Raw genomic sequence first — 23,354 nt, forward strand, 5'->3', positions numbered from 1 at the left:
TTGGATTTGGATTTGGTCAAATGATCTGATTGATTGATAATCTTTTTTGACCAAATTTATTTAAATTCAATCTTCATTTTCTGAAATTATTTTGTTATTTCCGCCGTAAAATATTAATTAATAAATAATTAAATTTTCGCGGAATAAAATTTAAAGGAAAAAAAAAATTCCCCAACGTTCTTATTTTTCGGAAAAGGCATGGCCTTTCCGAATAGCCTCCAAGCCTATTCTGAACAGGCATGTTCGAGGCTATATAAACTGAGGCAATGCCTCAAATTTCAACTACTGAAAAAAAATTATCCTTGCATTACACATTCTGCATTCTTTCTCCACAAAAACTATCGAGTCTTACTGTGTTTCGTTGCCACATTTGAGTTCGCCGACGTCGTAGGCGTTTGAGGTACCGCCACTCCTACGACAGGTATATTTGTTATATCCTGGGAGGAAATAATCTGTAACCTCGGGTACAGTGAGGGGGTTAAATTCCTTAAGGACACACAGTGAATTCTGTGGTTTCGGATATTTGTTAATTTTATTCACACAATTTCTGTTTTCATTTTCTACTTACTGATTTTATTTTCAGTTTCTGATTCTGCTTTACGACAGTTCCGAACATGGGAGGATAACAAAAGTATAATTTGGCAGCAACTTATATTCTTGGAAAAAAATAATAAATTTACAACGTTAAAATAAAACACTTAGGCAAATAAATGTTTACCATACTTTGGAAGTATATATATATATTTTATCAAAACTGATTTGTTTTCCAACTAATATCAAGAGTACGAATATTTTAATTCTCAAAACGATAAAAGATACCTTTTGTTTTTATGAGAAAATAATTTCTATCTTTATAAGAAGGAAAATTCCATTTATAAAATTTCTCGTATCCAGGTATAATTTGAAGCATATCCGCAAGTAGTAATAATCATAACTACTTGAAATTGATGCTTGTGAAATTTTTACAAAAAAGTTTTTCACTTAAAAGAAAATACCATAGAGACTACATCTAACAGTTTTGAAAGTCGTCGAACTTATGAGGTCCTACATTTATAACCTCATGTATGACCATAATGCCTTCCAATTCATATGGTTTTACTACGACGCATCACAGTGCTAAGGTACGGGATGTTACATCCTTCCCTCCTTTAGAAACATTCGCCCTCGAATGTTTACTCTTAGAAATGTGCGAAGATTTTGCCAAATTTTCCCCTTTAAACTGAACTAATACCCAACCTATACATAATCAGAAAGCACACTATACAGGTAGCTTTCCCATGATTTTTATGCTCTTCCTGAATAGTTATTGTGCCCCAAGTCGTTAGATGGTAGTGGACTCTTTCCTCTCCTTGTAAAGTTTAGAACTCTTTACTAGCAATAGCCATCTTCTTTAATCGCTTAATTCGTATACCCCTCTTAACCATCTAGTCATGAAGCTAGTCATGAAGATGTACAGGGTACATGAACTCCTGGACACCGCTCTTGGACTTCAGTCTTTGTGATACTTCAATATAACACCCTATTAAGATTTGCCAGCCTTTTCTAAATCACCTTTTATTATCACAAACCCTTCCAAATTGTCCTAGCATTCCCTTTTTACCATATTGATCTTGACCGCATAATTACTATTACCATCCATTCAACTGTTAACTTACTTCTCAAAGTCAGACGTACTTGCAACTTAGTCAAATCTTATCATTACTGTTGACATGACCTTTCAAAACTTTTTACGAACTTATATCTCGGTCTCTTTTTATTTCTAGGAAATTTTGGCAGAGTTTCCTCTGTATTTCTTACTATCCCAAAACCTGCACGCAGGAAATACCAACAATGCCTCACAAGGCCAACATATATACGTATATATCATATCGTATCATAGCCACACAGGGCTAACAATTTCAAGTAAAAGTATAAAGATGTCGAGACTTACCTCACATGTCCAACTAAAACTGCACCTGTTACACTTTCCAGTTTACTTTCCTATCTACCTTATCTTTCATTCTTCAACCTTATTTTCATTCGTATCTCAATATTCTTACTTTATCCAACATGCCCCTTTCGCACCGTTTCTTACCTGTGTACAGTGTAGCTTCCAATATCGTCAGCCACTTTCTTCTGTCGATACCGTTCTTCAACTGAAATTAAGGGTTAGTAAAAGGAATTTCATTTCCTATGGCTAGGCTCTATCGCATGATCTGAGATATGAAAGAAAGGTAACATCCTAAATGTCCTGTAGCCTCCTGTTTATAGATGTGGTGCACAACACACCGATAAACAAGACTCTACTAGACACGGCCTGTAGACATTCCGAGGACAAACCGCTCTGATACCACTTTTGTCACGACCCAACCCTGTGGGCCGCGACTAGTGCCCGAGCTGGACACCCATACACACTCACTTACCAAATCGACATATCAATGACTTATCTATATTCAACATACATTATTTGTACGGATACGAAAAGCAGATGTCGTCTTAAGCGGTCACATATCACAAATGTATCACACAGAAGCCGGCAAGGCTGTCATAAAACATATCACCAAATATTTACATGCATATACACACGCACGAGCCGCTAAGGCTGTCACAGCAAATGGAACCGCTTAAGACGCAAAGTACATAGACATTACTGAACAATAACGACCCATGACCCACATACATGTCTACAGGCCTCTACGAATAACAACAAAAACATATGACGGGACAGGACCCCGCCGTACCCCCAAATAGTCATACATATACATAAATATGTGCAACAAAGGATCTGTACCAAAAGTCTGGGCTCCGGATCAAAGGAGCACTCCAAAGTAGCAGAATAGGTATCCTAGGCTGGCGGATTACCACACTGAGCGTCAGTACCTGCGGGCATGAAACGCAGCCCCCGAAGAAAGGGGTCAGTGCGAAATATGTACTGAGTATGTAAAGCATAGAATACAGTAATCCGAATCATAATTGAGATCAGAAGTATGGAAAATGAATACAGAATCAGTATATCAAAGCCTGTTCTGAAAACAAAAATAATGCAAATAAAAATCATGCATAAGGCTCAGGAACGTGGTTGCCACTCCGACGCTGGCGTCACAGCACATTATACTCCAGAAGGTTTTAAATCTCCGTACAATCCCGAACATATCGTATCATCATAACATATCATAACATCATAACACATCATATGCCATAACACATCATAACTCCGTATATAAGCGGCACCCGGCCCTATGGCGAGGGTCCCGGGAACCGTAACACATCATACTGCCGTATATAACATAGTGCGCACGATGACAAAACGGGCTCGGGACCCGACGAACGATATCATAATAGTATGCACGAGCAGAGTAGTGAGAAACCATATGCACATAAATCAAGACTCGATGGATATGTATACTTACCGACCCCTAAAGGCTCAGAAATAACTTTCGGGTCGATATGACTTAGTATGAGAAAGTTATGAGCATTTGAAGTATAGAACGTTCTATAAGCGTTCCAGAAACCATTTTTGGAAAATCAAGGCCAAAATCATGTCAAGTACCTTTCGGATATCGTTATGAATCAAATCAAATAAAACTTTGGAATCATATGTACGTATCAAAATATGTCAAAGACTCGATGGAATAGTCTATCGTGTTAGTATTTGAAAGTTCAGAACTTTAGTCAAATCATTCATTTCTCGAAGGCCATTCGGAAACATATTGGCCAAACTTCAGACATTATAAACATGTATTAAAATCATACGAAACAACTTATGGAAATCAAGAACGTTAGCCATCCTAATGGCTCTAAGAATAAGAATCTTTCCAAAATCATACATATACATCATATATTTGTTTCGTAAGGATCATGCCAAAGAAGAAAAAGGTTAGGCCTTACATACCTCACGTCGTACAAGAGCTCAGTCCATCCAAGAACTTCCACAATTAATATGATAAACCTATAATCGTAAGAATACGCACGTGACTTAAGAAGGCTTTCGTATATCATATATATTAATTGATGACTTAATTCTAAAACGAAACGGACAGCATCTCCTCTATATCATTAGCATCTCCCAATTTGGTGTATCAGCCCAACAACAAATAAATCCCAAAAACACAACATGCATGTCCATAACAACTTCATAATATTCTACAACGAGCGACAAGCTCGAATTACAATCCATATACTCCATCACACCTTTTCGTATGTTTTCTTCTTAACCTTAAAAATATTCTCAATATGATAAGGACATCATTTGCCACAAATCCCGACTTTATATCATATATTGACAACAAGAAAAACAGCCCACAACGATTCTAACAACTCAACAACTTCTCTAAAACCATTTCAACCCGCGATTTCGTATAACATCAATTTTTGCATTTTCTTACTTCTAATTTTGTCCAATCCAATTTTAATAACTCCATTACAACACTATTAACACGATTACACCATAAAACAAGAAAATCGTACCTTAATTTTCTCGGAGGAATTTCTACTCTTAATTGCTCTAATTTCGCAATTTCTTCGTCAAGCATGACAACGTTGCCAGAAATATAATTCTGTTGGTGTAAACAAACTTGTTGATGCATAAATTTGCCTTTGAGAAATAAATTACTATCTAACAATCGTGACTTACTGATGTTGCCTCTTCTATGTTTGAGTGTGCTAGTAGCTATCCAAGGTGCGAAATTGTTGCAGCATATATGTAAAACAATAGGAGAATCCTCTCATTAAAAGTTAACAAATGTGAAATAGAGTGATGTTGAGTTCTGGCAGTAGAACAGCAAAGGTTTTCGTCTGCACCAAGGTAATGTTGTTGTTGTACTTTGATTTTTGGTCTAATAAGACTTTTGTTATATCTATAGCAAATGAGGCTATAACCGGATCATGGTATGATTTGTGGGCTTTGCCGCTTTAACTGCTCATATTAGATTAACACCATTTATTATGGGCTCCCACAATACCTATCCAAAAGATGACACCAAGAAAAGAAGTCCTATACGTGTAATGGTGACAATTACTCCTTGGTCACGTGGACATGCTGTCCGCCTACACTTATCCATTATATTTCCATTTAATGTAATCTCACAATTAACCAATTATTCACGTAATTAATTTTTTTTTATCTCAATTCACTTAAACATGAATCACTTTTAACACACTTCATATATTCATTATCCTAATCATGTCGTATAACATAATTTCCGTCCAAAACAACGTTTACATAACCCACAAAACAATCCAACAAACAGCCCATGAGCCAACAACAACATCAAATATAATTTACAGTATAATTTTCATATTTCTCGTCCCACGATTTAGTTATTACTTCAATGAATTTAAATATACTTAGAAGAGGATAATTCTTACCTTATATACCAAGAAATGATCTTCTTCCACTTTACTTCCCTTCGAAGAAAGCCCGAATTCAACCACACGATAAAATAGAACAACGAGACCGGAGCGGAGAGCAAAACCCGCCTTATTGCTCTTGAGAATAGTTACACGTTGCTGTTTGGTTTGGAAATTAATGTTGCTGCCAAGAGAAATTAATTGCACGTGGCATCTCCTTTCAGTTATGTGCAGCGCAAAGTTTCCATAAAATTAATTCTTCAAGAGTGAGATAAGAGAAGTACAACAATACTCTGTAGCAGCACGTGTAATGGTGTGTATATATATATATATATATATATATATATATATATATATATATATATATATATATATATATATATCCCTAAACTTCAATTCCAAAATGATATAATATGTATAAATAAATAATCTATCCAACATGATAAAGGGTGCATTAAATGCATGTCCCCTCCTTTACACATGTCATTCTATTGCCAGTCCCTTTTAAATTACTCATCACCTTTCTACACCATTATGTACGTACATCTATATGATTTGCTGTCCTTGTCTACACACATGTGGATCCTATCCGGGTAATAATTATCCAACAAACTCCAATTAATTTTTTTTTATCTCAATTTATTTAAATATTGATCATTTTAACAAACTTCATATATCCATTATCATGATTCTGTGATTTAACAATAATTCATAATCTTATTTGCCACACATAAAATATTATTTTCAATCATCATCATCACACTTTCTCGTCTTAAATTATTTCAAGACCTCATCCATATCTGTAGGCATAATCACGTGAAAACACATGACAAAAGTTAATGACATTGGAGAGTGTTCTTTTGTCCTTTCTACCACATGGCCAGTATTGATGTGGTTAGATATTATTTTAATGCTTTATGAAATGCTCATAAATGGTTACTATAATTTGAAGTATAATTTAGCAGCAACTTATATTCTTGGAAAAAAATAATAAATTTATAACGTTAAAATAAAACACTTAGGCAAATAAATGTTTACCATACTTTGGAAGTATATATATATATTTTATCAAAATTGATTTTTTTTTCCAACTAATATCAAGAGTACGAATATTTTAATTCTCAAAACGATAAAAGATACTTTTTGTTTTTATGAGAAAATAATTTCTATCTTTATAAGAAGGAAAATTCCATTTATAAAATTTCTCGTATCCAGGTATAATTTGAAGCATATCCGCAAGTAGTAATAATCATAACTACTTGAAATTGATGCTTGTGAAATTTTTACAAAAAAGTTTTCACTTAAAAGAAAATACCATAGAGACTACATCTAACAGTTTTGAAAGTCGTCGAACTTATGAGGTCCTACATTTATAACCTCATGTATGACCATAATGCCTTCCAATTCATATGGTTTTACTACGACGCATCACAGTGCTAAGGTACGGGATGTTACAGGTTTTCTCTTGTAAAGAATTTTAAAAGGACATTTGTTTTTCAAAGAAGTAGTTGGCAGTCTAGTTATCATATAAGTTGCTGTCAAAATACACTCACCCCAACATTTGATTGGCAATTTGGATTGAAACAGAAGTGCTCTTGCAGTCTCCAAGATATATTTATGTTTTCATTCAACTATGCCATTTTGTTGAAGTGTGTAGGGGCATGACTTTTGATGTAGCCTTTGGACTGAAAAAATGACACTGCCTCCATACTTGTGAATTCTAGGCCATTATCAGATCTTAATGTCTTAATGTTTGTTTGGAATTGTGTTTCTACTAGGGATGAAAAAGCTTTTATGATATGTAGAGCATTGCTCTTGGAAGTGAGCAGATGAGTCCAAGTGGCTCCACTATGGTCATCTACCATAGTCAAGAAGTATTCTTAGTTGTTGGGTGTGGGTATGTGAGAAGGCCCCCATAGATCAACATGAAGGAGCTCATAGACATGGGATATTGTGCTTTCTCTTTGGGGAAAGAGCAGTCCAGGTTGTCTAGCCATGGGGCAAATAGAACAGGTAAAGGGTTGAGTAGAAGAAAAAAAATTTAGGATAGAGGAGATTCCCTTCATCTTAACAAAGGGCACATGTCCCAGTCTTGCATGCCACAGAAAATCCATATTATCAACATCAGGGACACAAGAATGTAAAGCAGAGAAAACAGGAGAACAAGAATCTAATACAGTAGAAGTAGACTTGCATACATTCAACACAGTTTTGCATTGATTCAACACATTTCACTTTGCTATTTTATTATCAAATGAGGTTTTATTTACATCAGAAGGCATAAGGTTATGGGAACTAGTAGTAGGTGCAGTGGATCTAGAGACACAATGAAAATTCTTATTACAAGCTAAATTCTGATTGCTGTGAGAAGCTGAAGGAGTGATGCAATGTGAATCAGTTGAATCATTATTACAAGATGGAGTGGAACTGAGTGGAAAAGGTAGTGTTGAGCTAATGGTTAGAGCAGTGGCTGAGGAGCAAGGGTTCTGCAAGCATCTTGGACAAAGAAGATACAAGCCATCATTGACTTTATCAATTTCCTGAGGTTTCTTCATTGAAAGGGCCTATATTATGCACAGAGAAAAGGACACTACGCCTTTGAGATGCACAGTCAAGGAATTAATGGAAATGAGATTATAGTTGAAAGATGGCACACAAAGCACTTTATACAAAATGATTCCAGGTGCAAGTGTCACAGTACCAATTTCTGTCACCTTGACTTTATAACCATTGGGTAAGGTAATTAATAATGGATACATGAGAGGTCTAATGTGGGTTAAGTGGGATATGTGGTAAGTCGTCTTGGGCCTAGAAGTCTTGTATAGAAATGATGGAGTAATCATCTCACAAAGGAAGTTTGCACCTGATTTTTTGAAGGAATACAATTGCTTGGATTGTGTTAGTCCCAATTTTCTTTAGATCCTACTGTTAAACTCAAAGCCAAGGAAGGAAAGGCACTGGCAGATCCAACATTGTACAGAAAACTCATTGGCAAGCTGAATTTCTTAACAAATACTAGGCTTGACATTGCCTATAGTGCACAACACCTGAGTCAATAGATACAGGACCCCAGAGAACCTCACCTTCAGACAACTTTTCATCTACTTAGGTACCTCAAGAATGATCCTACACTTGGGATTTTACTATCTAATGATCCTGGTTGTACTATTAGAGGATACTGTGACTCATATTAGGCTATATGTCCTGATTCAAGAAGATTAGTCAGTGGCTACATTGTTTTGTTGGGAGATAGCATCATCAGCTGGAGATCAAGGAAGCAGGAGACAGTCTCTTTATCCTTAGCAGAGGCTGAGTATAGAGCTCTTAGAAAGGTGGTTGGTGAGATCACATGGCTTTGCAGATTATTAGCTGATTGGATTAGGTTTTCCCTCAATCATTTTCAATCTTTTGTGATAGCCAATCAGCCTCACACATTGCAAGAAATCTTTTTTTTTTTTTCATGAAAGAACAAAACATATTGAGGTGGACTGTCATTTTGTGAGGGATAAACTTTAAGATGGGCTTATAGCCTTGCATCACATTAGCACTGAGAAGCTGGCAGACATATTGACCAAAGCTTTAACTAGACCCAAACATGAAGCTGTACTAAGCAAGTTGTCAGTGAGAAACTCCCTTCCAACTTGAGAGGGGGTGTTGAGATATTTTATTATGTATAAGTTGTGTATATTATGTATACAGCCGTGTATATTGGTGTATATCCTAGCCGGCAGTTGAGGTTGTGTATCGGTTAGTTAGTTGTGGTAGTTTTGTTGATTGGTTAAGAATGTGATTAGAGGATGATGAGCTGTTGCTTAGCTGTCATTTAGAGTAGTTAGTTGAGTCTTGAATATATATCTCATTTTGCATGGAATGGAATGACTTTGCTCTTCCACCAAAATATCTTTTCTTAACTGCTCTCCTCCGCCATTGTTGCCATGGCTCAGCTCATTGTTTTCAGGATTAGTAGAAGTGAATGTTATAAAGTTGATTTTTGAACAAGTTATACCCCTTTGCTCATTTGTTTTTGTCATTACTTTTGTGGTTCTTTCGAAGCCATAGGATACTGTTTCTTATGGTACTAGCGAAAGTTAACAATTTGTGAAGAATTCATTCTAATCACCACAGTTTTATACGAAAATATTCAATTGGATTGATAGATACCTATGATTAGTTGATTACTATTTTATTTTCTTGGAAAAATAATCTTAATTATCAGTAAAGTTATCTTAATTTCACGAGCCTTTTATTGTCAGGGGAGCAAATCCAATTAGAAAATTCACATTAGGTTTAATAATAATTAAAATAGAACGAGTGACTTTCACCACGTCAAGATGACACTCTACGCTGGATTATATTCCTTACCTGCCCAATGAGTAATAGAACTGGCTAATTTTAGTTTCCTTGTGCAAATTCAGGTGCAAAAAAAAAAAAAAAAAATCGAAGCACGCAGAGATCAATACATTATCATTAGTGTAAACTCAAGCATAGATATGCTCTATTCCGAATGCCTTTAACTTGCTAAAAACTAGAATGAACTATAAAGTTAATAAAGATTGTGATTCACCTTTTTTGTATTAAAAAAATTCAAAAATCAGATCAGTTAAACCAAAACAATCATTTTTTGCTCAAATGAGATATTTGAAGATTACGAAAACTACAGTTATCACTCCTTCAGTCTCATATTAGTTGTCATGTTTAGTTTCTTGAGAGTTAATTTAATTAATTTTCGAAGTTAAATTGAATTAGTTTAATTTAATATTTCAAAATTACAATTAATATATTCAAAAATTATATGAAAAATACTATAATAAGTTACAATTTTTTCTAATATCAATATGATGAAGAAAAAATATATCTTAAAAAACATTGGTCAAAGTTCATAAAATTTAACTCTAAAAAATGAAACATGATAAAGTATTTTGGGCCACAGAAAGTAATAGTAATAGAATTTGACGTTGACCAATCTGGAATCACCAAATGCCCACATTAAACGCCACCGACGGCTGCTATAGGAATTACAATTGTAAACAAAAAAGAAAAGAAAATAATTTAGTAATAGTAATTTTTTCCTATATTAAGGTCCCGTTTGGACATGGGTTGAAATCTGGTTTTAAATTATGTTTGGACATATAATTTGAATATTTTAAATTGTATTTTCTCATATAGACATGAAAACCCCATAAATTGTGAAAACTATCAAAACATTCTCAATTCTTATACAATCTTATCAAATGAGCAAATCATAGTTTATAACAAAATTAGTACACTACTGGAAGGTTTTTCTAAAAAAATATAACATCTATTAATCAAACTTTACTTCAATAAAATCGAAAATGTAACATGAATGGTAACGTAACTACTATTTAATATAATCTTCCTACATAAATTAAAAGTTGGTAAATTTACTTCAATAAAATCGAAAATTTAATATGAATAGTAATATAACTACTATTTAATATAATTTTTCCACATAAATTAAAAGTTGGTAGACATAAATAAAGGTTGGTGGAAGTTAATGAGACTTATAAATGATTGATGGGGGTAATTGTTAAAAATAATTACCAACTTATGGATTTGTTTTACAAAATATTAACTTATGAGTTAAATTTTATATTTAAAAAGGTTGAAACCATAGTTTCAAACCCCAAATCATGCTTTTTGGATGATTTGAGTTCAAACCATAATTTCAAATCAGATTTCAAACCATGACTGAAATTTGACGATCAAACGCTAGTTTGAAATCATGATTTGAAAATTGATAGCGAAACGCCTACTAATATTATCCAAATCGAAAATAATGATATTTTAATACAATCAAAACCCAAACTTGATTATTTTAGTAATTTTTCAATCAAAACCCAGTCAAGCCTTCCCTCCAAAACCCAGCTAAAAGTTTCACAGAATACATTCTTGAACCATTTCCTAGATACCGATTTCAGAAATCTTCATGGTTTTAGAAACATGTTTGAATCCAGACCAAGAATTGTGTTAAGCTTCCTAGTCCTGGTCTACTTATCCTCAGTTCCGTTACCAGTTGAGTCCCAATGCAAGAAAGGTTGTGACTTAGCTTTAGGTTCATTCTATGTATCGAGGGGTTCAAATCTCACTTTAATCTCACAGATGTTCTCCACCAGTATAGCTGAACAGGATAGTGTCATAGCTGGGACAAGAATTAACATACCCTTTCGTTGTGATTGCTTGGATGGGGAGGTATTGGGACATTCTTTTCCGTACAAGCTTAAACCTGGTGATTTTTATGAGCAAATCGCGTTGAATTACTCAGATTTAACGACTTTGGATATGTTGAAGAGGTTTAATAAGTATCCGGAGGATGATATCCCGGATACAGGGACCTTAAATGTGACAGTGAGTTGCTTCTGTGGGGATAGTGGTGTTTCTAAAGATTATGGGCTGTTTGTTACATACCCTGTGCGGGAGGAGGACAACATGACGTCGGTGGCTTCAGCGGCCAATGTGAGTGAAGATATAATCCGAAGGTATAATCCAGGGGCGGATTCCAAATTAGATATCGGGTCAGGAATCATCTATATACCGGGAAGAGGTTGGTCTTTATATGTTTGTTTTATTTCTGTTACCAAATTAGATATCGGGTCAGGAATCCAACGTAAACCTTACCAATTCATGATGACTCCTTATACAGAAATCATTGGGTCGTGCCCAACTAGGCACGCGTTACGCCGACACCCGAATGTGATGAAAAATGAGCAAGGGATTCCAGCACATCGCCGCCTGGGTGTGAGGTAGTATGAGCAAGGGTTCCCGCATCATGGATGGGTGCTATATAAAGAAGTTACTTCCGCTACATCAACGCAAGGATGTGGTGCAAAACGTAAAAGGGCAAAGAAGCAAGTTCCGCCACACGGTGCCCGGATGTGGTGCAAAATAAGAAAGGGTTCTCGGATCATGGACGGGCGAGGGAAGAAATGCAAGTCCTAGAGAGTCGGATTTAGATTGGTAGCGGGAACATAGGAACATTAATAGGGAAGTTGATAGAATTAGTGGATACTCTAAAAAGGAAGGGAGTTGATATTGCATGCCTTCGGGAAACTGAATGGACAGGACAAAAGGCTAGACATATAGGTAACACAAGTTATAAATTATGGTATTATGAGATAGATAAAAATAGGAATGGAGTGGGAATTATTGTAGAACTGGGACTTAAAAATAGGAATGGTGTGGAAATTATTGTAGAACCAGGACGTAAAGATAAGGCTGTCGAGGTAATACCAGCTGGGGATAGGATTATTGCAGTATGGCTTCTTTGGGGGAAGGAGACAATCAATGTCATCAGTGCTTATGCTCTGCAAATAGGATTAGATGCAGGAGCTAAAGCTAAATTTTGGGAGGATAGGGATAACTTGGTTCAAGATATTCCAGGAGATCAACAAATCTTTATAGGGGGAAGGTCTAAATGGCCATGTAGGTAAAGATAGTGACGACTTTGAACAAGTACATGGGGTTATGGTTATGGTAGTAGGAATGACGAAAGGAAGGCTATATCAAAATTCACTTTTATTTATGATTTAGTTGTAACTAACACGTTTTTAAGAAGAGGGGTTTTCATCTAATTACTTATAAGAGTGGGGATAATTATAGTCAAATAGACTTTATCCTTACAAGAAGACGAGATAAAAGTACATGCAAGGACAGTAAGATTATTCCAGGAGAAGTGATGACTTCCTAACAAAGGTTACTAGTCTTAGATACAAAGTTTAGGAGTAGAGAGAGAGAGAGGTGATGACTATCAAACAACTGTAAATTAGGCGGTGGACATTAAGGGGTGTTAAGGAGTTAGCATTTCAAGAAAAACTTGGGGAGAATGGAGCTTGGGACTTGGATGTAGACGCAGACATCCTATGGAAGGAAATGTTAGGTTGCATTAAAAAAGTAGCAGCTAAAGTGTTAGGTGTGTCAAAGGTGTAGGTACTTGACCACAGGAATCTTGATGGTGGAATGAGGAGGTACAAAAAGTTATTAACGCTGAAAGAGAGTGTTATAGGAAGTTGACAAAGGAGAGGACAGAAAAGCTTTTGAAGAATACAAAAGAGATAAGAAGGTTATTATTAGTAAAATCTGTGGGAAGCTTTAGATGACTTGTATCAAAAGGCAGGGACACGAGAAGGATAGAAAGAAATGTTTAAACTAGCACGACTAAGAGAGAAAAAGGGTTAGGATTTAAACCAAGTAAAGTGTATTAAGGATGATTCTCAACAAGTGTTGAGATGAGATAATTAGATTAAGGAGAGGTGGAGAGACTACTTTGATCAATTGTTCATCTCGAACTAAGAGAATACCCTTTTATAACCTCCACACATCTCTGAATGATGAAAACTTTAGCTACACTCCTAGAATTAGGCCGACTGAGGTAAAGGATGCCATGAAAAATAGTGGGGATTCGTAAAGCTTGTGGTCCTGATAGTATCCCTATAGAGGTTTGAAAGTGTATCGGATATGTTAGAGTAGAATAGCTCAGCAGACTATTCAATACTATACTAAAAAGTAGTAGGATGCCCAATGAGTGAAGAAAGCATATCCTGATTCTGATTTATAAGAACAAATGAGATATTCAAAGTTGTGCAAACTATCGTGACATTGAACTAATGAGTCATATGATGAAATTCTAGGAAAGAGTGATAGAGCATAGACTTAGCAACACGACAATAGTGAAAGAGAAACAGTTTGGATTTATTCCTAGTAGACTGTAGATCTACAACAGAGGCTCTTGCTAAGAAGATTGATGGAAATTTATCGTGAAAAGAAGAAGATCTACACATGGTGTTTATTGATCTAACAAAAATACATGATAAGAGTACCATATTAAATAGATAAATGTCATAAAGGACATGCATAAAGAGTCCGCCAGTAGCGTGAAAACAATAATAGGGGATACAAATGTGTTTCCTGTAACAGTGGGTTTACTCCAGAACTTGACATTGAGCCCTTACTTGTTTACACTAGTTATGGACGAGCTAACCTACATAATACAAGATGAGGTCCCATGATATATGCTATTTGCCGATGATATTGTGTTAACTAACGAAACTAGCGAGAGTGTAAACCAAATGCTTGAATTATGGAGAAGCTCTTTAGAGAGAAAGGGTTTTAGCATAAGCAGAAGTAAGATTGAATACATTCATTGCAGGTTTAGTCTAAGAAGAGAGAAAGTGTGATGAGTCATGAGACTAGATGGGATTGCAGTGCCCAAATGCAAACAATTTAGAATCTAGGCTCGCCGTTTCAAGAAAAAAATGCCTACCAAAGTGAAAGGTAAGTTCCTTAGAACAACTATAAGACTGGCTATGTTATATGGTAGTGAATGTTGGCCTGCTAAAGTCCTACATATCCACGAGATGAGTATTGCAGAGATGCGAATGATAAGATGGATGTGCAATCATACCAGATTATATAAGACTAGAAATAATCACATTCACCAGAAGGTGCAAGTAGCACACAGTGAGGATAAATGCGAGAAGATCACTTGAGATGGGTTAGGCGTGTTCTGCGACCTACAGATGCACCGGTCTATAGTTGTGAGGCAATGGTAAGTGAGGGTGTTAAAAGGGAACGAGGTAGACCTAAAATCATATGGGAGGAAGTTGTCTCGAAAGTCCTACACATGCTTGGTATCAATGTAGACTTGGCTAAGATAAGGCACAATAGAAAAAGAATGATCCATATATTCCCTCTGGATCAAAAGGAGTGTCCACTTAGCCGCACACCCCTTAAGAAAATACTAACTCCTAAAATAAATAGGTAATTTGACTAAACTGCCCCTAATTAAATAGGTATTGGGATTTTATCATGTAGCACTTTATAGGCAAATCTAGAAAAATAAGGTTAATTCTTTCTTGATTTGATAAGTGGACACTCTTTTTGCCCCAACAAAAAAAAAAAAAAAAACTAAGTGGACACTCTTTTGATCCGTAGGGAGTAGGTGATAACTACTAGTTGAGATAGGTTTTAGACTTGTTAGGGAACTTCTAATATTATTATTATTACAACAACAACAATAACATACCCAGTGTAATCCCACATAGTGGGGTCTGGGAGGGTAGAGTGTACGCAGATCTTATCTTTACCTTGGCAGGTCAATATTATTATTATTATTAATTTTTTTCAACTCATTTTTCATTTTTATTTCAACTAGTATGATGATGATATGATATGAGCTTAATTAAATGAACAAATGAGGATTCATGTAGCTGACCTCAACTTGTTTTGGGACTGAGGTGTAATTGTTGTTGTTGAACCCTTTTCATTCCTTTCTTTTTGGCGTGATGCACAGCATATTAGTGACCAATTGAACTTCAGCATTGTCATCTATCTTGGTTCTAAAGTTGTTCCTACATCCATGGACTAAAGAGGTTCAAAGTTCACGACCAACTCTAGTAGTGCTGCACTGCTCGTAGGTGAAAAATTTGACGGTTCTTCAAGCATAATAATCTTGTGTAAAACTCCTATGATTTAGAAAACGCTTTTGATTAGCAAAATTCTAGCTATACCAGCTGAGTTTCACTGGGCTCCGTAATGGCAACAACAGGCCAGTATAGCAGAAGCACAACTGAGTGACTGTTGCTTGGCTTCTTTGAGCTCTTCAATCTGCATCCTGGGATCATTTCTTCACACTGCAGATATTTATAACATGGAATGCAAATGTCGAAGATTAAGAGTTTCATTTACCCTCGAAGAGAATTAGATGAAATAAATGTAGAATATTCTTATGAAAAAAAAAGATCTTTAATTTTGTCATTAATAGTAAAATATCTAGAGGTATACCCTTTTGGAAACACAAACAAAGCCCTTCAAGTATTTTTCAGAACTGCTTTGGTTGTCTGAAGATCAAACAGTAAGTGCTTCACAAAAAGAAACACTTTAAGAGCAAAGTTTTGCTTTTGAGGATCTTTACTGTCCATAATGGCTACAGAATGAAAGCTAAACGCTTCTTATATGAAAAAAAGAAAAAAGGGCTTGCGTGAGTCTATTTTTTCTTGATTCTTATTTGGGCACCTGGGTGGAGCAGGACTAACTAGTCTTTCCTAGAGCAATCTCAAAATGAAATAACAAAAATGTGATATTGTTGTGTTCTAAAGACAACGAGTTTGTGTAAAGAATGGATCTTGGGCCTAACGCAACCCCAAAAGCTAGCTCATGAGGGGAGGATTGCGCAAGTTCATATAAGGAGACCAAGTAACCCATCCACAACCGATGTGGGAGAATCAACTGATAGAACTGTTTTTGGTAACTCTGTAAATTTATATGTGCAGGGAAGAAGTCATAGTTTGATTGTTAAGGAATCTCCTAAAAGAGACTGCTTCTGATTTTGATACTCTCTAGTCTCTGCACCATAGGGCATAGCTTACTTGATCAATCTTCCCTCTTTAATCCATTCCAATTCCTTGACCTGTTTCACACAATGCTAAAGTTTCTCGGTAACAGAAGGTCAAAGTTAAAGAAACTGATAAACTTCAAATTAATTTTGGCTTTGACATCTTTTGATCTTACTTCGTCTTCACACGTTTTACTAATTAATGAATTTATATTTTATATAGCTGACCAGCTTCAGTATAATGGTGCTTTTGATGTTTTTGTTTTCAATATCTGCATAGTCTAAGTTGGCCAACTAAAATTGGAGAGAGGTAACACCTTTAGTACAAATACTTTGGCTGTTTTAGTGCTTGTGCCTTCTTGGTTATTTCTTTTTCTTGTTTCTTAATGTTAATGTATAAACAATGTTTGAATCATCATTTCTTTCATTTTGCAGATAAAAATGGGAACTTTCCGCCACTGCCAACAAGGTAGCTCATTAATATTTGATGTTAAAATCTGATCATCTTGTTCTCTATTGATCTTCCAATCGCTATCACATTGCTGACGTTTGTCATTTGTACTGTTTCTGCCCTCTAATTTGCAGCACAGGTGGTTTGGATCTTTCCTCGTCTGCAGTGTTGGCTTATTTGTTATCGGTTTTCAGACCATTCATGATAATAAAGGAAGTCCTTTAACCTACCTACTCTTACTTATCGTTCTATGCTTCTAAATAATTAGGTATGTCTGGTGGAGCAATAGCTGGGATATCTATAGGAGCAATAGGAGTAGTCTTGCTGTTGGCTGCTTTGGTTTATGTAGGATATTATAGGAAGAAAGCGAAAAAGGGTTTGCAAGCCTCATCCGAAGACCACCTCCGTCAGTCTGGTCATGGTTGGTGTCAATCCCTATTTTCCCGTTCTTACGACATTCATTTATTTGACGTACATTATTTCTTAAGGTGCTTATACTTAGATCACTTTAAGGCTGAAAAAGCAATTTAAAGTAGTTGATTTCTTTGTTGGAGTTGAATATTTCCTTTACTTATGCTGCCAACCTTTAACAAGTATTGGAATGGTAGAAAGCAACGTTTATAAGTCAACTTATATGTTAACCTTTTGTCTGGATTAGGCCCAGAAGGAAGCACAACAGTTAAAGCTGCAGATTCTGGTCGCAAGGGTGATGGCGGGCTTTCAGGCATAACTGTGGATAAATCTGTTGAGTTCACTTATGAAGAGCTTGCTACTGCAACTAATGACTTCAGCATTGCTAATAAAATTGGACAAGGTGGTTTTGGTGCAGTTTACTATGCTGAGCTCAGAGGCGAGGTGAGCTATTGTTAAATTTTACGTATAACCTATTATATTATGAAAGAAGTGATTTTTTTAGTTCTGATCTAATGAAGTAAGTGGGTAAAGAGTAATCCAGAGAAAGGAGGAATTAGTTATAGCAAAGAGGGGGAAGGCAAATGCAGAAGAACATTCAACAAACAAACGAATGGCTTAGTCATGTGGTCATGTTCCGGTGATGCATTGGCATACATAATTTCTCTATTTTACTTCTCGGTATAACCTATTATATTATGAATCAAGCGATTTTTTTTAGTTCTGATCTAATGAAGTAGGTGGTTAAACAGTAATCCATAGAAAGGAGGAATTAGTTATAACAAAGAGCAGGGAAGGCAAATGCAGAAGAACATTCAACAAATAAATGAATAGCTTAGTCATGGTGGTCATGTCCCGGTGATGCATTGGCATACATCATTTCGTGCATACTTTGCATATTTGTTAATCCTAACCAACACTGAATCATGATTTCACTTCTCCAGTGGGTGGGATATCCCATGATTTTTCTGTAATCATTCTTATTTGTAAAGTCTTAACCATAACCAACTTAAAGAATTATTCAAGTATCTTTGTTCCCAATATTTATTGTGCTGTTAACTATTTCAGAAAGCTGCTATCAAGAAAATGGACATGAAAGCTACAAGGGAGTTTCTAGCTGAATTGAAGGTTCTGACAAATGTTCATCACCTGAACCTGGTAAAAACTTAACTTCCCTGCCACTGGAGGCATGTCTATTTTGATACTCTTCTCATTTTCTCATTTGAGGATTGCTCTTGAGATTTTTTTTTTAACTTATAGAGAGAGAGAAAGAGGGAGGGTGTTGGGGGGGGGGGGGGGGGGGGGTTGTTCAATACTAAAGCAATATCATTTCAATGAACTAATTCAAAATAAATGACGTCTCAGCATGTACTTCAATGTTTGTTATGATCCTTGTAACCTGTACTTAGTGTACCCTAGTTGTTACAATCTGCCGTCCATTTACAACTGAATAATTTGCTTGAAATGCAACTAGAGACTAGAGTGCTCAGATTACAGAAGAGAATTAAGGCCTAAAAGGGAAGGGGTGCTGCAAACTGCACTAAAGCTAAAAGAACAATGGGTGCTTGAGAAATTAAAATCATAGATACAGATTATTAATTATATTATAAAGTTATCATGTGATGAGTGGGTGTTTTGTTTTGGTGCGGGGTATGACACTTCAGGAAGGATATGTGACCACTGTGACAGGATCAAAATCCACTTTCTTGATTGCTTCAACTAAGAGATTCCAGGGGATTCGTTACATCTGTTATTGGGGTTTGTAGTTTGGACGGGGGTCTTCAACATTCTTAAATGGGAGGGCTGTTGAAACTCAAAACATGGTGTGATTCTTCTTTTCTATACGCTTGACCTATTGTTTCATTGATATTGAGTGCAGGTGCGGTTGATAGGCTATTGTGTTGAAGGCTCCCTCTTTCTTGTATATGAATATGTTGAGAATGGTCACATAGGCCAACATCTACGTGGTACAGGTATCTTTGATGTTAACTAATCACAATTCACATGTCAGAATTAACCACTCTTTCAGTAATAGTTAAGTTCCTTAAAGAACTTATACTCAATCTGGTATATTTATCTCCAGGAAGGGACCCATTGCCATGGTCTAAGAGGGTTCAAATTGCTCTAGATTCAGCTAGAGGTCTTGAGTACATACATGAACATACCGTACCAGTTTACATCCATCGTGATATTAAAACAGCAAATATCCTGATAGACAAAAACTTCCGTGCAAAGGTTTGTCAAGGCACCTTTTTTGTGTTTGTCTACTGAGGGAGGCTTTTTTTGTAATCGTGTTAATCGTTTGATTTAGGTTGCAGATTTTGGTTTAACGAAACTGACTGAAGTTGGAAGATCATATTTGCGAAGACGACTTGTGGGTACATTTGGATACATGCCTCCGGAGTAAGTGTTTTCCCATTTTGAATGGAAGCTTTAAAAGTAGGAACGGTGCTATTCCTTACCCTATTTCTTTCTTTGAAGAAGGTAATCTATTATTATTATTATTATTATTATTATTATTATTATTCTGAGAGTTGTTCGGATAATTATGTTATTATACCTTTCTTTTTAAATGACTGGTGATCAGTGCATGGTCAGTCAGGAAAAAGGTAGTTATTATTTCAAAACCAAGGTTTTCTCAACATCCTGCTCAAAGCTTAAAGGCCATCTTGCTCAAAGCTTAAAGGCTTAAGTCATCGACAGACCTTGAACTTATCCAAAAATTCCACTTGGATACCCCTAACTGAGCCCAGTACAATCTAAACACTTGACTTCTACCCAAAATGTGTCATTTAGACACCTCTAGCTTAAACCAAAAGTAAGAAACAATGCGTGTAGTTCACGCTCGCTGATGTGGTAAAAAAGCCAATATAAAAGAGACACGTGGCCTTTAATTCCACATAATCCAAATATAAAAATAAATACGAAAATCTATGTATTTTCAACATTAATAAAAAACAAAAAGAAAAAGGGAACTATCTCTCTCTTCTCAGTCATGTTCCCAATATCCATACTCTTCTCTTCACACTTTCATCCACCATTGATGACCCAGGTTCCCAATTTCTTCTTCCTTTTCAATCCTCTATCTTTACTGATATATATGTATATATATTCACTTTTTAATCTCTTTCATGTCTATCCGAAAATCCCTCTCCTTTCTCCCTTTTAATTCATTAGAAATTTCATTGTTTTTCTTCAATCATGATGCCTGGTGGCAAATGATACTAACATAATTCAAGAATTTCCGGTTCTTCTTCGTCCTCTTTCAGTGAAGGTTGTGGCAATGGAGTGTCGTCGTGTATGGTGTATGACTTCGTGTTTTAGGGGTTTTATCTTTGAAAAAATATTAATAAAGTTATTTTTGGGTCAAAATTGGTATTGATGTATACTGATAACGGGGTGGTATGATTTTTTACTGGTGATGTTTAATTGTGATTATGTGGGTGTAAGGTGTGAATGGAGGAATCAAGAAGTGAAATATTGGTGGCTTCAAAATTTTTGAAGAGCAAAAATATTATGGAGATGGGCGGGTTCGGTTCTGGTGGAAAACCATGACGGGTTTGGTGATAAAGGCAGTTGTTGTGGCAGTGGAGGTTGACACAAAAGTGGTGGAGGCAGTCAACGACGGTGGGTGGAGAGAAGATGGGACAAAAGAGAAATAGTGAAATTATGTTTCTTTTTAATTGTTTTTTCTTCCATTGACACTTGTCATTGGGACCCATGTAGCAACAATATTAATGCAGTTCACGCTCTCATAAGCAGCGTGCAACACGCACAGTGCCAAGCTGGAGCGATGTGTCCAAGTGGCACAGTAAAAGTCTTCTTGGAGGGTTCGGTACGGGTCTCAGTTTGGGGGTCTAAATGAATTTTACGGACAAGTTTGAGGTCTATCCATACTTAATTCAAGCTTAAATTGTTGTTTTCTAATTAAAGCATTTTTTTGAGGGCCTCATGTGACAGAATTGCACATTGCTTTTCTACAGGTATGCTCTCTCTCCCAAAGTTGATGTCTACGCTTTTGGTGTTGTCCTATATGAACTAATTTCAGCCAAGGAAGCGATAGTCAAACCAAATGGTTCTGTTACTGAATCAAAGGGTCTTGTTGCTTTGGTAAATTTCTTTTGCCTTTTTTCTTTTTTCCAATGGAACGGATTGCATGGACCCTTTATCAGCTTTAGCAGAATCATTCCTCTTTGAAAGGATTATATCTTTGCTATTCATTCCTGTTATTAGTCTCCAATTTGACAGGCAATTTAAAACTCACTGTAATTCATAATTGTGTAACACTGTGATGCTAGTTTTTGGTAATATACTGATACCTATTTTGCCTTCTGATGATCATAGTTTGAAGAAGTACTTAATCAGCCAGATCCTGATGAAGACCTTCAAAATCTGGTTGACCCAAGACTTGGAGACGACTATCCCCTTGATTCAGTCCGGAAGGTATAAGATTTTAATTGAAACTTGCATTGGTAGCTGCAATAGCTGTTTCTTTCGGCTTCTTACAAAAGTGCATGTCTTCACCAATTACAGATGGCACAGCTCGCCAAAGCTTGCACCCAGGAAAATCCCCTAATAAGACCAAGTATGAGATCAATAGTGGTTGCACTGATGACTCTCTCTTCGTCGACAGAAGATTGGGATGTTGGATCTTTCTATAAAAATGAAGGTCTGATAAATCTTATGTCTGGAAGGTGGTAAACCAAGATCTTACTTCCACGCGCAATTAATATCTCATCCAGATCCTTGCTTGCGAGCGAGACCGAGACCATGTTGTTTAAGCATTGGAACAGTGTACTTACTACTTGTGCAGTGTGACTTGTATAGTACTTGCTTGAATAGTGTAAGAAAGCATAGAAAGATGTCTTGATTTGTAACATTTAGGACAAAGTAACCTTCTTTGTGAGTTAGATATGGAACATCTCCTCATGGCAAAATACATTTTTTTCTTTGTTGTCTGCTGCTGTGACGAGCAGTGTTTATTGTTGTCCCACATTGCAGATCAATTCAGTCACACGTCTGAAAAATACAGAATTACTTCTTCATATGTTCGTTTCTTATGGCTGTTATGCGAGAAGTCTAGTTCTCTTCACACTCTTCTATCTTCATATTTGATAGCTTAGCAATTCCATCTTTGATGAGTTATTGGAAAAAAAAAAAAAAGCCGATTCTTTAAGGTCATTAGGAAAGAAAGATTTGAGAGATACTTAAAATTTCAGAGGTATACGTTAATCTATCTTACAGAGTAAAGTCTCTGTGATTGAATTGTAAGTTTGAATAGAAGCTAGAAAACCTATTTCCATACGAATTTGACTACAAAAATTTATTTAGACTTTTATTTTAAAAAATTACGTAATAAATTTTAAATCCTAAATAATTCTGATTTTCTATTTCAACTTTAAATTAGTCTCTAGCAGGAAGTCTTCATTTGCTTTCCTAAAGAAAAAGATTGTTGAGAAAGTTTTGACATTTCAAAGATGATGGCACTCGCATATACAAACTAATTCAATAAAGTGGTAGATTTGTTTGTTCTCTTCATTCTTGTTCGATTGCAAAGATGGAGGGCAACTCTCCTATTTTTTCTAAATGCACCATTATTGACATTCCGGATGATTGTGCTAGCAAATACTAGAGCAATTATAGCTCCCACAGGATGTGAATATGTCTCACCTCCTTGAATTTGGCTAGGTTTTAAAACTGTATCTGCAAGTTGAATCCTGAGTCATGCTCTCAAAATTCAAACAGGCCTTAGGAATGCCACGAAGGCACGAACCTATTACAAACTTAACTTAGTAATCTTGAGAAAATAGTCGATCC

General features: G+C 35.9%; 1 protein-coding gene and 1 long non-coding RNA gene across 2 annotated transcripts; one reads left to right on the forward strand and one right to left on the reverse strand.

The window, feature by feature from the left end:
- Positions 1-2,418: 2,418 nt before the first annotated feature.
- Positions 2,419-5,192, reverse strand: LOC132617588 (uncharacterized). The gene is made up of 3 exons (XR_009573784.1): positions 4,447-5,192; positions 3,872-3,928; positions 2,419-2,859 (listed from the first exon to the last, which is right to left on the reverse strand). It is a non-coding gene; the product is annotated as an uncharacterized LOC132617588 (long non-coding RNA).
- A 5,897-nt stretch (positions 5,193-11,089) lies between these two features.
- Positions 11,090-22,582, forward strand: LOC132619343 (lysM domain receptor-like kinase 3). Its single transcript, XM_060334278.1, has 12 exons — positions 11,090-11,890; positions 17,111-17,144; positions 17,261-17,265; positions 17,395-17,547; positions 17,785-17,981; positions 18,606-18,695; positions 19,417-19,510; positions 19,621-19,772; positions 19,849-19,940; positions 21,521-21,647; positions 21,882-21,980; positions 22,071-22,582. The coding sequence occupies exons 1-12, from the start codon at positions 11,290-11,292 to the stop codon at positions 22,236-22,238; spliced, it is 1,812 nt and encodes a 603-aa protein (XP_060190261.1). The 5' UTR covers positions 11,090-11,289; the 3' UTR covers positions 22,239-22,582.
- The last annotated feature ends 772 nt before the right edge of the window (positions 22,583-23,354 follow it).

The sequence above is a fragment of the Lycium barbarum genome, chromosome 11 (assembly GCF_019175385.1).
Source record: "Lycium barbarum isolate Lr01 chromosome 11, ASM1917538v2, whole genome shotgun sequence".
Taxonomy (NCBI): Eukaryota; Viridiplantae; Streptophyta; class Magnoliopsida; order Solanales; family Solanaceae; genus Lycium; species Lycium barbarum.

What these genes read in the sequence shown, in the direction of transcription:
- LOC132619343 (XM_060334278.1), top strand. Translation starts at nt 11,290, where the DNA reads ATGTTTGAATCCAGACCAAGAATTGTGTTAAGCTTCCTAGTCCTGGTC. An exon ending in TTTGGATACATGCCTCCGGA is followed by an intron (nt 19,941 to 21,520) that starts GTAAGTGTTTTC and finishes GCTTTTCTACAG; the next exon opens with GTATGCTCTCTCTCCCAAAG. An exon ending in CAAAGGGTCTTGTTGCTTTG is followed by an intron (nt 21,648 to 21,881) that starts GTAAATTTCTTT and finishes TGATGATCATAG; the next exon opens with TTTGAAGAAGTACTTAATCA.